The sequence below is a fragment of the Phascolarctos cinereus genome, unplaced genomic scaffold (genome assembly GCF_003287225.1).
Source record: "Phascolarctos cinereus isolate Bilbo 61053 unplaced genomic scaffold, phaCin_HiC Scaffold_3;HRSCAF=262, whole genome shotgun sequence".
NCBI lineage: Eukaryota > Metazoa > Chordata > Mammalia > Diprotodontia > Phascolarctidae > Phascolarctos > Phascolarctos cinereus.
In genome coordinates this window covers 170,135,499-170,149,203 of record NW_027555736.1, presented here as the reverse complement: position 1 = coordinate 170,149,203, position 13,705 = coordinate 170,135,499, and the positions used below count along the sequence as shown (strand labels likewise).

The 13,705-nt window shown below is 46.8% G+C and overlaps 3 protein-coding genes across 4 annotated transcripts; 1 reads left to right on the top strand and 2 right to left on the bottom strand.

Moving 5' to 3' along the window:
- The first annotated feature begins 333 nt into the window (after positions 1–333).
- On the top strand, positions 334–3,678 carry PSME1 (proteasome activator subunit 1). Of its 2 annotated transcripts, none has more exons than XM_078151286.1 (11): positions 334–449; positions 1,292–1,324; positions 1,531–1,593; positions 1,734–1,844; positions 1,930–1,972; positions 2,101–2,198; positions 2,491–2,559; positions 2,662–2,729; positions 2,946–3,000; positions 3,135–3,221; positions 3,448–3,678. In XM_078151286.1, the coding sequence occupies exons 1-11, from the start codon at positions 411–413 to the stop codon at positions 3,526–3,528; spliced, it is 747 nt and encodes a 248-aa protein (XP_078007412.1). In that variant the 5' UTR covers positions 334–410; the 3' UTR covers positions 3,529–3,678. The 2 variants fall into 2 exon arrangements, with proteins under 2 accessions (XP_078007412.1, XP_020823198.1); XM_020967539.2 differs by having other exon boundaries at positions 1,927–1,972.
- EMC9 (ER membrane protein complex subunit 9) lies at positions 3,662–5,386 on the bottom strand. Its single transcript, XM_020967653.2, is given in 6 exon segments — positions 3,662–3,889; positions 3,891–3,903; positions 4,157–4,251; positions 4,340–4,409; positions 4,804–4,880; positions 5,017–5,386. Coding segments are annotated over 6 exon segments (768 nt in total). The 5' UTR covers positions 5,362–5,386; the 3' UTR covers positions 3,662–3,721.
- A 4,985-nt stretch (positions 5,387–10,371) lies between these two features.
- PSME2 (proteasome activator subunit 2) lies at positions 10,372–13,644 on the bottom strand. The gene is made up of 11 exons (XM_020968161.2): positions 13,490–13,644; positions 13,098–13,130; positions 12,605–12,667; positions 12,232–12,318; positions 12,091–12,121; positions 11,899–11,996; positions 11,545–11,613; positions 11,310–11,377; positions 11,068–11,122; positions 10,631–10,717; positions 10,372–10,499 (listed from the first exon to the last, which is right to left on the bottom strand). The coding sequence occupies exons 1-11, from the start codon at positions 13,535–13,537 to the stop codon at positions 10,419–10,421; spliced, it is 720 nt and encodes a 239-aa protein (XP_020823820.1). The 5' UTR covers positions 13,538–13,644; the 3' UTR covers positions 10,372–10,418.
- Between the last annotated feature and the right edge of the window lie 61 nt (positions 13,645–13,705).

The window sequence follows — 13,705 nt, the reverse complement described above, 5'->3', positions numbered from 1 at the left end:
CTTCACTCAGTAGCTAGACACTACAGAGAGGAAGACACAGGTTGAGAAGGGACAGAAGGCGGAAGAGTGTGAGGAGCGAAGGGTGGCCGGAGGGAGTTGGGAGGAGAGGGAGCTCATCCCTTTGGGTCAAGAGGTGCTTGAAGACAAAGTCTGAGAGGTTGGAACCAGACAAAACAAATATACAGAGTTTGGAAGAGGGCTTTCTGTCCCCATTCCCTGGGACAGTATTTTGGTGCCCCGCCTCACCTCCTCCTGGCCCTCGAGTTTCCCCTCCCCTCTTCTAAACCTGACCCCGCCTCCGGCTCAGTTCCTCCCTCCCAGGGAGGTCCCTACAGGCAAAGCTGCTTTCACTTTCCCTTCCCCCTAGCTCCTGTCTCACTGCTCGGTCTGGCCCCCTTAACCCCCCTGCCATGGCCACCCTCAGTCTGAGACCCGAAGACCAAGCCAAGGTGAGCACAGCAGAAGGGAGGGGTGAAGTCATGGGGAGTAAGATGGAGGGGAGGGGTGGTCCTGAGGGAAACTCTACTCAGCTTCATGCCATCATTCTCCCCTTGCTTCCCCTTGCCCATTCCCCTCCCCCCATCCTCCTCTCCTAGGCCTCTCAATGAGAAGGGGTTGAGAGTCCTTAAAACTTAAGCAGTTGTCTGGGGAGCCAAAATACTCTTCCCCCCAAATCTCCAGCATGAAGTGAGGATCAGCAGCCTTGCAGGGTCTAGAGCACCCTCAGTGAATGTAAAGGGGAGTTGGGGACCTGTAAAAGGAAAACTAGGCAGGTAGGCAGGTGTTTGGGGCAGGAGTGGGGGGGGGGAGGGCTGGACTTTAGCCAGAAGGAAGGGAGCGGTTTGATGGGGTGAGGTGAAGCAGAGAGAGGAGGAAAGGTTGGGTGATGGTTCAGAGCACTTGGCCCGTACATGTGACAAGCAGGCGAAACCTGCATACCAGTATCTCTCCTGATCTCAGAATCTTGCTCCACTGGGATCTGTTCCCACACCTCTCCCAGCACCATTCAAAACTGTTCCCACACCTCCCACAGATGAAGCCCCACTGGGATCAGTTCCCACATCTTCCCTGAAGCCAGTCCCACGGAGATTTCTGTTCCATACCTCCCCCACATCTAAGCCTCCTGGGATCTGTTCCCGTGTCTCACCTGAACTCAGCCCCACTGGGAACAGTTCCATACCTTTAGATTCAGTCTCGCTGGCATCTGGGTCCACAATCCCAAGGAGATATGAGTTTTTCCTTAGGTCTCAGCCTATTAGTCTTAAATGAAAACGCTCTTCTATCCCCACAGGTAGATTTTTTCAGAAAGGAGTTATGTGCTCAGGTAAGACCTCACTATTGCACACTACCTTCACTCTGTTCCTGTATCCTTCACCCTAGTTCTAACTTATCCTTACCCCAATCTCAATTCACACAAACTTGGCTTCCTTTTCTTTGGCTGAATGATTGCCCTAATCAGCTGTTCAGTCAATCAATCAATCAATCAATAAATATCTGACACCTACCCCTTACCCCCTACCTTATACACAGGCAGAGATGCTACTTGCAACCTTTTTCCCCACGAAGATTTCAGAGCTGGATGAGTTCTTAAAGGTACTGGGGCTGGGGAGGAGGCAGAGTAAAGATCAGGAAAAGGGAGACAATGATCATGGAAAAGGAGGAAAAATTGAAAGAGAAGGGATATTGAAAGAGAAAGACATTTACTGCTACCCTTTCTCCTTGCCATGTTTTAGGACCCATCTCTGAATGAGGCTGATTTGAGTTTCCTAAGGGCTACCCTGGACATCCCAATCCCTGACCCAGCCAAAGAAAAAGAGAAGGAAAAGCATCGGAAACAAGAAGAGGTAAGGGGGAACAAGATGGGGCTAGTTTGGAAATATCTGAGTGCTTAGGGCCTGACTTCACGTGACTCCTCTCCTTCTGCAGAAGGATGATAAGGATGGAAAGAAAAAAGAGGAAGATGAAGATAAAGGTAATAAGGGGTTACTGGATGGGGGCTTAAATCCTGGTTCCCTAATGATACATTGTCCCCATGAGATCCTCACCAGAGCCAGCTGCCTTCATCCACTTGAGTTTTAGGTTTCTGATATATTTCCCCAGGTCCTCCTTGTGGGCCTGTAAGCTGCAATGAGAAGATTGTGGCCCTTCTGGGGCGGTTGAAGCCTGAGATCAAAGATGTGAAAGAACAGCTCAACCTGGTAAGCCCCACCCTTTACCTAGTTCCCTGGCAGGACTTGGAGAAGGTCTGTCCACTAGAGAACCAACTTATCCAGAACAACTGCCCTTTGCCTTACCAGTAGGTAAGGGACCTTGTCAATCAGAATATAGTGGCTTATCAGAGTAGAAAAAGGGAGACAGGATTGTGGCCAGTGATATAAGGGGATATGGCCTTAGATGGTAGGGGTGGGGTGATAAGGGAGGCCAAAGATTTGGAAAAGGAACTAGGGATAGGGAGCAGGGTTGAGTTGTCTCTGCCATTGTTTTTCCCAGGTTTCCATGTGGCTGCAACTACAGGTGCCCCGAATTGAAGATGGAAACAACTTTGGAGTGGCTGTCCAGGTGATGACCCAGCGCTACACTGCCCCACCCTAAACACCTTACCTTGATTGTGCTTTGGAGCCCTGCTTTATCTCATCTCTTTCCTGCCTTTCTTTTCCCTAGGAGAAAGTATTTGAGCTGATGACTACACTTAGAACTAAACTGGATGGCTTCCACACCCAGATCTCAAAGTAAGTGATCCAGTCTCATATATATACATATATATGCATGTATGTATGTATCTTAATATCCTGTCTTAATGGTTACTGGCTCAAATTCCAGCTCTTGCCCTCTCTTATTAGGTGCTGCCATTTTGGTTTCTTTTTTTTTTAAGGTCTCCCTTGTTCATCTCTCTTAAGGAACATTATTTTCCCACCCACCCCATAACTTTTCTCATTCCTCATTAGGTACTTCTCTGAAAGGGGTGATGCAGTGGCTAAAGCAGCAAAGCAACCACATGTGGTGAGTGAGGAAGTAGGTCCAGAATTGGCAGGGTGGCATAATTCAGAAGGAAGCCCCCAGGACTGATACTGGGGAGAGTAAAATGGGCATTAGATAAGGCTAGTTGTGAAGATCTAACCCCGAAGCCTCCACAGGGTGATTATCGACAGCTGGTTCATGAATTGGATGAAGCACAGTATGGAGAAACAAGACTGATGGTCATGGAGATCCGAAATACTTATGTAAGTAACTAAACCCTGGACTTTGCTTAGTGGAAGAGCAGGGGCAAAGTAGGGAAGGTTGATGCAGAGGCAAACAACATTAGTTTCAGGACAAGTGACTCATGAGGTATACCCTGGGAGGGGTGGAAGAGGGGAAATGAAACTTCTAGTTAGATTGGGAAGCCATTAAAGGGCCTCTACTGAGAGCTCAGAATAACTCCCACTCCCTTCTCACTTGGGCATACAGGCTGTATTATATGATATCATCCTGAAGAACTATGAGAAGATCAAGAAGCCCAGAGGAGACACAAAAGGAATGATCTACTAAAAAAAAAAAAAAGAAAAGAACGGAGCCTGCCTCCTTTCTCCATCACCCCTTAACTAGGATTATCTGTCTTGCCACAGTCCAGCTTCCATTTAGAACTTCCCATCTTATTCACACCTTGCCTTCTAGGCACCAATAAATTTTGTCACACCACTCCTCATCTTTTTATTTGTGGTTCTAACCACTATGGCCTAGCTCAGGCACTCCCATTGGCAGCAGCAACCCATTGGGAAATTTCAGTATTGAGCTGTTGATTGGTCCAGTCACGGCGGATGTCATCAAGGTGGGCATCAAAGTCAACAAGAAGCTGGTGGGCCCGGCCTTCAAGTAGTGCTCGAAGGAGATGCCTTGACTCTTCCCAGTCCCCGCCACATCACCCTGAAATAATACCCATCAATAAGGAAACATTCAGTTTAGCCCTAAAAACTGGGAGTAAAGGCAAAGTTTAGGTCTAGGACATCCAGGGAATGAAGACAGGAAGAGAAACAGGCTTAGGAGTCTGGATTGAAATTAATTACTCTGCTACCTTGGGATTCCAGGAAGGAGGGATTTGGAGGGAAGGAGTCCAGACTTAGAAGCAAAGAGTATAGTGAGAAGTGCTGAGGCAAAGGATTAGAGGTATTCTACTCACAAGTTCTTGTCTTTGGGGACCCAGCGTCGATCACGAGTCTCCAAGACAATGATAGGTGGTACTCGAGGCTGAGGCACCAGTTTCCAATTATCCAGCTGAGAAGTTGAGGTAAGGATTATTGAGGGTTCCAGGGTTCCCTTTCCATCTCCTTTTCTCCCCAAGTCCCTCAATCCTTAGTCTTACCATGATGAGTACTGCACCAGGGAAAAATTCAGCAATTCGTCCAGCAATTTTCAGGGCAAGGGGACCAGGACTAGGAAGAAGATGGGCATTAGAGGATTCTGAGCAGCAGAACAATCTCCTTGCATGTCATTTAAGACTAACAGGTATCCTTCAACCCTTATGGAGGTGAGGTGAAACTAACCCAGTCAGGAGGAAATTACTGGTTGGGTTTAACCCTGGCAAACATTTACCTTAGAGCAGAACTTCTTAACTTGGGGTCCATGCACCCCCCTGTAAACTTGGAAGGAAAAAAAATACATTTTTATTTTCACTAAATTCCAACTGAAATTTAGCATTTCCTTCAATATGAATGGAGGCAACAAACCATTATTCTGAGAAGGGGTCCCTGACACCAAGAAAAGTTCAGAACTCCTGCCTTAGAGCACAGCCCTGCCCCCTCTTCCACTGCCAGCTCCCTCACTCACCTCTGGTCATTCATCGATGCATTGGCATGGTAGTACCCAGCTACCACCAAACTGCCCTGGGCACCCCACACATCTACCTGTTATGAGAAAGGGCCCATTAATTCTTTACTGATGAGACTGCCGAATGAACAGCTGCAAAGGTGGACAGAACCTGCCAGACCAAGGCCTGGAGGCAGTGAGTGGGCAACTCCAAGATGGGGGATGGAGTCGTACCTGGTTAAGGGCGACCTCCAGCATGACCGAAAGGGCCAGGTGGCTGTGGAAGAGAGGCACACAGTCACTGAGGCACAAGCAGCCCCCCGCCTGGGGCGCCTGAGCCAGCAGCAGCCCGTTGACAGCTGCGTGCGGGTAGCGGGCAGCGTGGAGGCACATCTTCACGTAGGCGCGGGCCGAGATCTCCACCTCTCCCATTGTCCGCGGGGTATGGCTAGGCTCGAAAGGGAGTCTGGGGGACCAGGAGCCAGCCCGGCCTGTGCCTGCCCGCCTGCCCCTTCCCTTCCTCCCTTGCCCCGCACGCACGCAGTCGGCCAGGACCTCGCTGGCTCCCTCCTCCTTCATCCACCCCTCACCCCACGGGTGCCCTGTCAGCGTCACCTCCCGCCCTCCCTATTGGGCCTTGGCCCGGCTCGGCTCGAATCTCCTCCAAGTCCCCTCCCTCAGATGGAGCTGTCACGCTGACTTCCTCCCGTCCCGTCCCGCCCCGCCCCCTTAAGCTGTCCCCAATGGCATCTCCCGAAGCGGAGAACCCACCCCTCCCACCCCCTAAGGGGCGGCCTCTACTGCGGGCGTCCAGCCCAAACTGAGCTCCAGCTCCTCCCGCTTCTCTGACTCCCTGAGCAGCCTCTCGGCTCCCACCCAGCACCAGACGCATGATTGGTCGAATCGACTTTGATTTGTCCTATCAGCGGTCGCATGTTCCTTAACCAAGTTCTGATTGGGACACTTTGTCTTCGCCTTTTTATTGGTCTGCTACTTACAGGAGCCGCTAGAATAACAGGTTCGCGGTGAGGAATGATTGACTCAACCTTCCTGAGGTCCAGTTGGGCGTTCTTTTCTGTCAATGTGCCGAGGTCCTTCCCTCCAGCGCCAACCAGTGAGAGAATGGGAGACGGGAACCTGGAGCAGCCCAGCGCTCTACGAAGATAGACCTGTCGCTAGTTCACGATCTCCTAGCTCTTTAAAACTACATCAGCAGCACTGTGACTTGAAACAACCATTCTAGAAAGCAATTTGAAATTATGCAGATAAAGTGACTAAAATACCTATACCATTTGATGCGAAGATTCTGCTGCTAGGCGTATATCCCAAGGACTTTATGGATACTAAAATAGTTATAGCAACACTTTTTGTGGTAGCAAAACCAAACCAAACCCTGGAAACGAAGTAGACATCTATCCAGGGCAGACACTTCATCATTTCCTCCCGGGCTGCGGGACCGTCCCCTACGTCTTCCCTGCATCCTCCTTTTCAGCTTCTTTTTAATGTTTTCTCTTTCCACATTAGATTGTGGGCTCTTTGAGGGCAGGGACTGTCTTTTCCCCTATTTTGTATCCTCAGTGCTTAGCACAGTGCCTGGCACAAAGTAGGCACTGAATATTCATTGACTGACTGATTAGGGGAGAGGAAAACACATTGTGGTATATGAATGTGATGGAATATTGTTACACTGTAAAAGAAAAATACGCTCACCATCCCTCCCAGTCCCACCCCCCCCCAAAAAAGACCGAACATGATAAAAACAGAGGAGCAAGGAAAGATATGAACTGAGGAAAGATGAGGTAAGCAGAGCCAGGAAAACAGTACACACAGTTATTGCAATGGGATAAATTAAAGGGATAATGACTATAAAGCAATAGAAAATGAATGTTGCGAAACTATAAGGAACATGTTTGACCCCAGAGTTACCTCCTTCCTCTCCTTTGAAGGGGTAAGAGGGTGGGGGTGGTCAATAACATAACAAATTTTTTCAATGCAGTGGTCAATTTACTCAATTTTTTTTGTCTTTCTTTTTCAAAAATTCTTTGTTGTAAGGACTGGCTTCTGAGAAGGAGGGGTAAGAAATACAGAGGGAAATTGAGGCTATGTGAAAACAAATTATATTAGTTTTTTAAAAAGAAAACAAGAAATGAGGCCCCTTCATCCACCAACAAAAACTATGAGGCCCTCCAAACAACACATTAGCAAGATGACAAAACATGGGAATATTTTGGAGATATTTCAAATAGAAAGGCACACTAATAGACTGTTGATAGAACTGTGAATTGATCCAAATATTTTGGAAAACAATTTGGAATTATGCTAGGAGACTAAAATATTTATATCTTTTTACCCAGAAATCTTACTCTACAGTTCATCTACCTCCAAAGAGGTTAAAAAAAAAATACGAAGGGGAAGAGTCCAATGTACACCAAAATATTGATAGCAACACTTTTTTGTAGTAGCAAAAACAAAAACAAAAACAACTGAAAACAAAGTAGGTGTCCATAAAATGTGATACCAGTATACAGTGCCATGAGAAAAATGAATATGAAAGGTACAGCAAACAACAGGAAGACATATGAAGTGTTACCAAATTAAGTAAGCAAAACCAGGAATACAGTATGTACAATAACAACAACAATGTAAACAGAAAAGAAAAGGTAAGGAAATGTAAATTACCAAGCCTGGCCCCAAAGAGATCAGAAAATACACTTCTCTCACTTCTTTGGGGTGGGGATGGGAGGAAGGATTGATGAAGGGTGCGGAACATTGATCAAATGAGATAATATTTGTAAAGCACTTAGCACAGTGCCTGGCATGTAGTAGATACATGGCAGTTGTCACCATCATCTTTTGATACGTGGGTTAGTTTTGCTAAACTTTTTTTTCCCTTCTATAATGGGGACGCACATGTTCAGAGTGTCTCAGGTGGTGTCTCTATGTGGAAGACGGTAGTGTGCTGCTTTGAGGAGACTTGTAATGGAGAAGAGAAATACCTTAGAGAGACAAACTGGAGTATGTGGTTTTGTTGTTGTTGTTTAGTTGCGACCCCATTTGGGGTTTTCTTGGCAAAAATACTGGAGTGGTTTGCCATTGCTTCAGCTCATTTTACAGATGAGGAAACTGAGGCAACTAGGGTTAAATGACTTGCCCAGGGTCACAGAACTAGTCTGAGGACAGATTTGAAGTTAGGTCCTCCTGATTCCAGGGCCAACACTCTATTCACTTCGACACCTAGCTGCCCGGAGCATGTATAGACGTTCTATAACTGGTTCTGACCAACTAACTACACATTGAAGAGAAGGCTCTTAGGCTGCAGAGGCACTCAGCAAAAACTATTAGCTTCAGTTATGGCCTCTTTGCCTCATTTGCTTTTGAGGGAGTCTCAGTGACTCCTTCCCTTCTGGCATCTGGTAAAGGAAGTGGAGTCTCTGATACTGATAATTTTGAAAGGTCAGAAGAGCAAACCAAAGTAATCCAGGAGTCCAAGCCTAGGCTGAGTTTCCCAACCAGGACAGGATTATTCCCCAGGGACTAAGGTGTGATCTTCAGGAGTGACCTTTGGGAATACAGCTCAAAAGAATTCATCTAGCAGTTATGCCACATGGACTTGTAGGAGCAAGGCTGTGTAATAATTGAGCTAAGCTTCAAACCTATTCCCCTGGAGACTGAAGGAAGTGTAGGAGAGAGTATTTTTCAGAAGTGTTGGGGGAAACATATGTTTGTTCTTGTTATATCTTTGAAGTATTCCTATTTAAATGTTATCTACTGTTAAGTGGCTAAATAAAACTGAGGTTGCTAGTCACTGACCCTGTTAATAGAGAAAAAACAGTTGATTGGAGTTCCAGCTGGCAGTAGAGAAAAAGCTACTCCAATCCACTTGGAGGAGAGATGTAGCCCACCTGGCCTTGAGAGACTGGGGCCAAAGCCTACGTTATGCTTTTTTTTTACTTAGCATTATAAGAGATGGCTCTCTGAGGAAGGGAGGGAGATATTGGAAATTTAAAGTGATGTGAAGATGAAAGATACCAATATAATTAAATGCACATACATTAGCTTGTTCCCTGAGAGAAGACAAGAGAATCTGTCTTCTTTCTTTCATTAGCAAGGTAGGGGATTATGGATGTAGAATGTTACATGTGCTGTTAGACCCTACTGATGTATCCATTGGTTTTTCTGAACTATTTTTTTTTCTCCTAATCTTTGTTAGAAGGAAAACCTCCTCACTTACATAAGAAGGTGGAGGGGGATATATTTGTAAATGTGATGTAAAAACAAAAGGCATCAATGAAACTAACCCCCTAGTGTTGGCATTGTCAGCCCCAAAACTGCTATAGCAAGTGGTGACCCAGAGGACTAAAAAAAACATGGTTTGGAATTAGAGCATTTATGTAGTGGAAAGAACCTTGGATTTGGAATTTGAATCCTGGCTGTGCTACTTAAGGACCTATGTGACTTTCAGCAAGTCACTTAATGTCTCTGGGTCTCAGTTTCCCCACCTGTAAAATGAGATGTTTGAAGATGACTTCTACTCAGTCTACTATCATCCTGCTACCTTGGCCAGGTCACTTAAATTCCATGATTCTCATTTTTCTCCTTTCTAAAGTGATAGGGTTGGAACATTACATTCCACTTGTTTTTCCTCTAATTATTACAGCCTGCTGGGGGTCATACCCTTGGGGGAGCAGTAAAGGAAAGACTGAACAAGGAGCGTATTTGAACATTTTTCAAAAATAGTCACTTGCCCAGAAAATGTTCTGTGCAACCTAGGTGGCCATTCCCCTTTTTGGAAGGGGGTAGGGGGCAGCGGAAGGGAGAGGCAATCTGGGTTGACTTGCCCAGGGTCACACAGCTAGTGTCTGTGGCTGGATTTTAACTCGGGTCCTCCTGACTCCAGGCCCATTCCTCTTTCAAGAATGCCCTTGAAATAAAGGGGCTGCTATGGAAGCAGTTATGCTCATGCTATGGTTTACTACGGTACTGTTATATTTTTGCTTTTGACCTGATAGCCTGTATTAAAAGTTATGGGTTTAAAAATAATTATAATAAGAATTATAGGTACTATATAAACAGGACTAAATACAACTATGTATCTCAACATATTAAAAAAAATGACAAGGAAAGATATTGAAACACAACACACTTCCTAACCCTTAAAGCTGTCTCAAAGTTGAATGGACAGCCTCAGAAAGTGTGAAGTTTCTACTCATTGGAGATTTTCAAGTACAGGCTGGAGAACTATTTAAATCTTTTAGATGACTTTTCAAGTATGTGGTATAGAGGGTTCCTACTTAGCCATGGGAACATACAGCCTTTAAGGTCCCTTCCAAACTGAACTCTAGGATACATAATCTCCAATATGTAGGATAGCTAGGATCTGGACCATGGTAGAGGCAGTTCACTCCTATCATCCTCATGCTGGACTTGGAGGTCTGATGCAGGGATGTGAAAGCCTATGCTTCAAGGTGGGGAATTCCTTGACAGTACAGCAGTGCACACTCATACTGCCCCTCAGGCAGTATCTGATTCTTCTCCTCCCACAGTTCATTCCCCAGAATGGATATAATAAGCACAAAATAAGAAGCATAGTTTGTTAAAGGAGTTAAGATCATTTATTTCCTTTATGGCCCTGGGGCTCAGTACATAGATGGCTTCTCTTCACCCTTTGGGTTGGTGATCTTCTCTAGGTTGTTGCTGATGATGTGATAGAGCTCAGCCTGGATAAATAAATCAAAGTGATAGCTGAAGCCCCCTCCCTGGCCCTCTTTTCAATTGCCCCCTCCCTTGCCATCCTTCCCCTTCAAACCATCTTTATTCTATATCTCTTCTTGTCTTCATCCCTACTCACATAGAAAGAACGGAGATCCAGCACTATGGTCCGAAGTTCCCTATAGGCTGCCTCATCTCGTTCATGTACCAAGGCCCGATAATCCATCTGGGAGAGAAAAGGGTAAAGCTGGGTCATGTCTCTGGGAGGGCATGAGATGTGCCTGGTTTTCTCATAGAAGGGAATGGACATATTGGAGGAATGCTTTCTGTCTCAGCCACTGGAAACAGAATTCCATAGGATCAGGTAGACTGGCTAGGATCCAGGAATCCTCATTCCCTTCCAGGGGTTCCTTTTGCTTTGGTCTTCCCCACTTAGGGAAACTCCCTGAGAAGACTTTCTCAGGGAGATCAGACACCCAGCACCTCTTTGCTATCCATTCCCAGCATCATATGTCTCATCCAAAAGCTGGAGGGACTTTCCATAATACTCTGAGGTGGGTGGAAATGCCTACTCACCACGTGAGTCTCCTTAGAGGCCTTGGCCACAGCATCTCCACGTTCAGAGAAGTACCTTATAAGAAGAGAGAGAGTTGATTGTAGGGATGGGAGTTCCCAAGGAAACATAAAGGCAGCCCCAGGGTACCTCCCCAAAGCCTCATCTCTTTGTGGGAAATGCCCAGTGCAGGAGAGATTGACCAGCCTCTGAATTCTAAAGTGATGCCCTCCACTTCCCATGCCTATCCTCAAGCCTAGCTTACTTGGCAATGGTTGTCTGAAAGCTTTCCACTTTGGTTTTCACTGCTGTCACTCGTTCTAGAACCTTTTCCTGTGAAGATAAACAGAGATGGAAGACGGAGAACAACAACATAACCTCCTTCTACCATCCCGTGTCCCTGACATTTCTCTTTCTTCTTGTTCCCAGCCACGATCTCTTACCTCCCAAACATTTCTTTCCTATAATGGTCCTCACTTCCTCACCTTCCCTTCCCTTACCTGGATGGCTACCCCAAAATCATTGCCGTCCTCAATCTTGGGGATCAGGTGTTGGATCCAGGTGATCACCTATGTCAGAGAAGTTTCTATGATTGACTGCTGATCCAGTCACTAAGCACTTCAATGAAGAAGGCACTATGTTCTATACTACGACAACAGAAAGAATAAGGAACAATCCCTGCCCTCAAAGAGCTTACCTTAACATTTGTAGGACTAGAGCCCATAAAGGCAGCCCACTTGGTGAGAAGGAAAGGGGTTTAAAGGAGCCAAACTTTAAGGGAAAAAGATTTACAGGAGAGCCCCAAGTCTTAGAACTAGGCCTCTGAGGAAAAAATAGAAGACCTCTTGTCTTACCAGAATACACTTCTCTTTGAGGGTGAGAACCTCTGGCTTAACTTGAGCAAGTAGTGCCAGGACTTTCTCATTTCCAGGGAGGAAGCCACACTTGGGGACTAAGGGAAAAATGAAGTGTCAGTCACAGGATTCAGGCACCTTCGTAGCTATCCTTCAATCAACTTCCTCCTTCCTAATACCTTCCTTCCTCACCTTCTTTCTTCTCTTGTTTGTCTGTCTCCATCTGAAGGGGAAAAAAATCATTAGAATTGAAAATTTTGAGGGAGGCTGAGGAGGAAATATCGTCTCTGTGGAGTTATGCAGTTTCAATCTGTCAGCTCTCTGGGACCTCACCTCATCATCCTTGGGTGGAGGATCTGGAATAGGGATGTCCAATGGTGCTCGAAGGGAGGTTAGGTCAACCACATTGAAGGAGTCCTCCTATTCAAAAATAACTGTTAAGTTCATGTCTGGCCTCTTCTGTCTTAAGCCTGCATATAGCCCCAAAGATACACAGCCTTCCTACTACCCCCAACCAACTCCATACATTCTCTTCCCCTTCAATTAATCTTTTCAAGATTCAGACGCCACCCCTTCCTTTGACACTGAACTCACAGATAATTGATTGCCACAGCCACATAAGGGAAGTGAACCCCAGACCTTGAATGCAGGTTAAGTATACCCAAGGTTGGTAGAGGTAGAAGCAAGAGAGGATGCCATCGCTTACCTTCAAAAGGAGATGTAGTTCTGTGATTTTCTGTGGTAGGAAGGTTAAGAGGAACTCCTCAGCCTGCAGCAAAGAAAGAATATGACCACAGGAGGAAGAGGGGGATAGGGGCCAAAGGGTTAGATAAGAAAATCATAGATTCAGAGAATTTTAGAGGTGGAAAGGACCTCGGAGATTATCTAATCTAATGTTTTACAAAATGAGGAAATTGAAGCCCAGATAAATTAGGAGCTTGTTCAAGGTCACACAGACCTGGTTCCCAGAGGAGTGCTTTTTCTCCTACACTATGCTGGAGGCACAGTGGAGGAAGCAGGAGTCAGAAATCAGTTTGGAGGGGAGAGGTTAAGATTGAGGACCCAACTTGAGTCTTGGGCCTGGTAAAGAAAATAAGCCCCAGGTCAGAGTTGAGGGTGGGGTCCCAAGGAAAGGTTGTTAATCCATTCTCAGGTCAGAAGTTAAGAGCCAAATTTATACTGGATCCAAATCGACTCACCTCCTGGAAGAGCTTTTGCCAGAACAAATCCACCTGTGGAGAGAAAGCAGGGCATAGAGGGTTCCAGTAGGAAGGAGGGTTGGGGTGGGGAGAAGAGGGGTGGAGGCTCTGGGGCTTTCCTCCCACCCATCCCCGACCTATTTAAGTACTATCTCACCCTAGCCCAGCCCTTTCCCACCTCCATGAAGTTCCCCCCTTTGCAGACCCCCTCAACCCCAGGTCTGGATGGCATGGCCAGGATCTCAAAGGCCCCAAGCAGAAGCGAAAGCACTGATGGGACTGACTAGAAAGGCTCCTCAGTCCTTCAGCCCAGCGCCCTGGTCCAGGCACAGGTGCAGCCGCCCCCTCCCCACGGCAACCAGCCAGCGGGGCAGCCCCCCCAACCGCCTCACCTGTCTGAGGGCCTGCCCGCTCAGCGGCAGACCACACGCCTTAGCCATGCTGCCCAGGTCCAGAAGAAGCTCTGAGGTCTCCCCGCTCCCCGCCCAGGGCTCGGGCTTTCACTTTCACTCCCCATTGGCAGCTCCGCCCCAACTGGCCCGGCGCCGGGACCCCCGTTCTCCCGGGAGCCCCCTGCTGGTCTAACCGAGGTGCAGAGGCCTTGGAGG

Excerpts from the sequence above, each read along its gene's own strand:
- PSME1 (XM_020967539.2), top strand. The coding sequence starts at position 411 with ATGGCCACCCTCAGTCTGAGACCCGAAGACCAAGCCAAG. Across the intron at positions 1,845-1,926 it reads AGCATCGGAAACAAGAAGAG|AAGGATGATAAGGATGGAAA; the intron begins GTAAGGGGGAAC and ends CTCCTTCTGCAG. Across the intron at positions 2,199-2,490 it reads TGAAAGAACAGCTCAACCTG|GTTTCCATGTGGCTGCAACT; the intron begins GTAAGCCCCACC and ends TGTTTTTCCCAG.
- PSME2 (XM_020968161.2), bottom strand. The coding sequence starts at position 13,537 with ATGGCTAAGGCGTGTGGTCTGCCGCTGAGCGGGCAGGCCCTCAGACAG. Across the intron at positions 12,122-12,231 it reads CTCCACCCAAGGATGATGAG|ATGGAGACAGACAAACAAGA; the intron begins GTGAGGTCCCAG and ends TTTCCCCTTCAG. Across the intron at positions 10,500-10,630 it reads TGGATCTCCGTTCTTTCTAT|GCTGAGCTCTATCACATCAT; the intron begins GTGAGTAGGGAT and ends TTATTTATCCAG.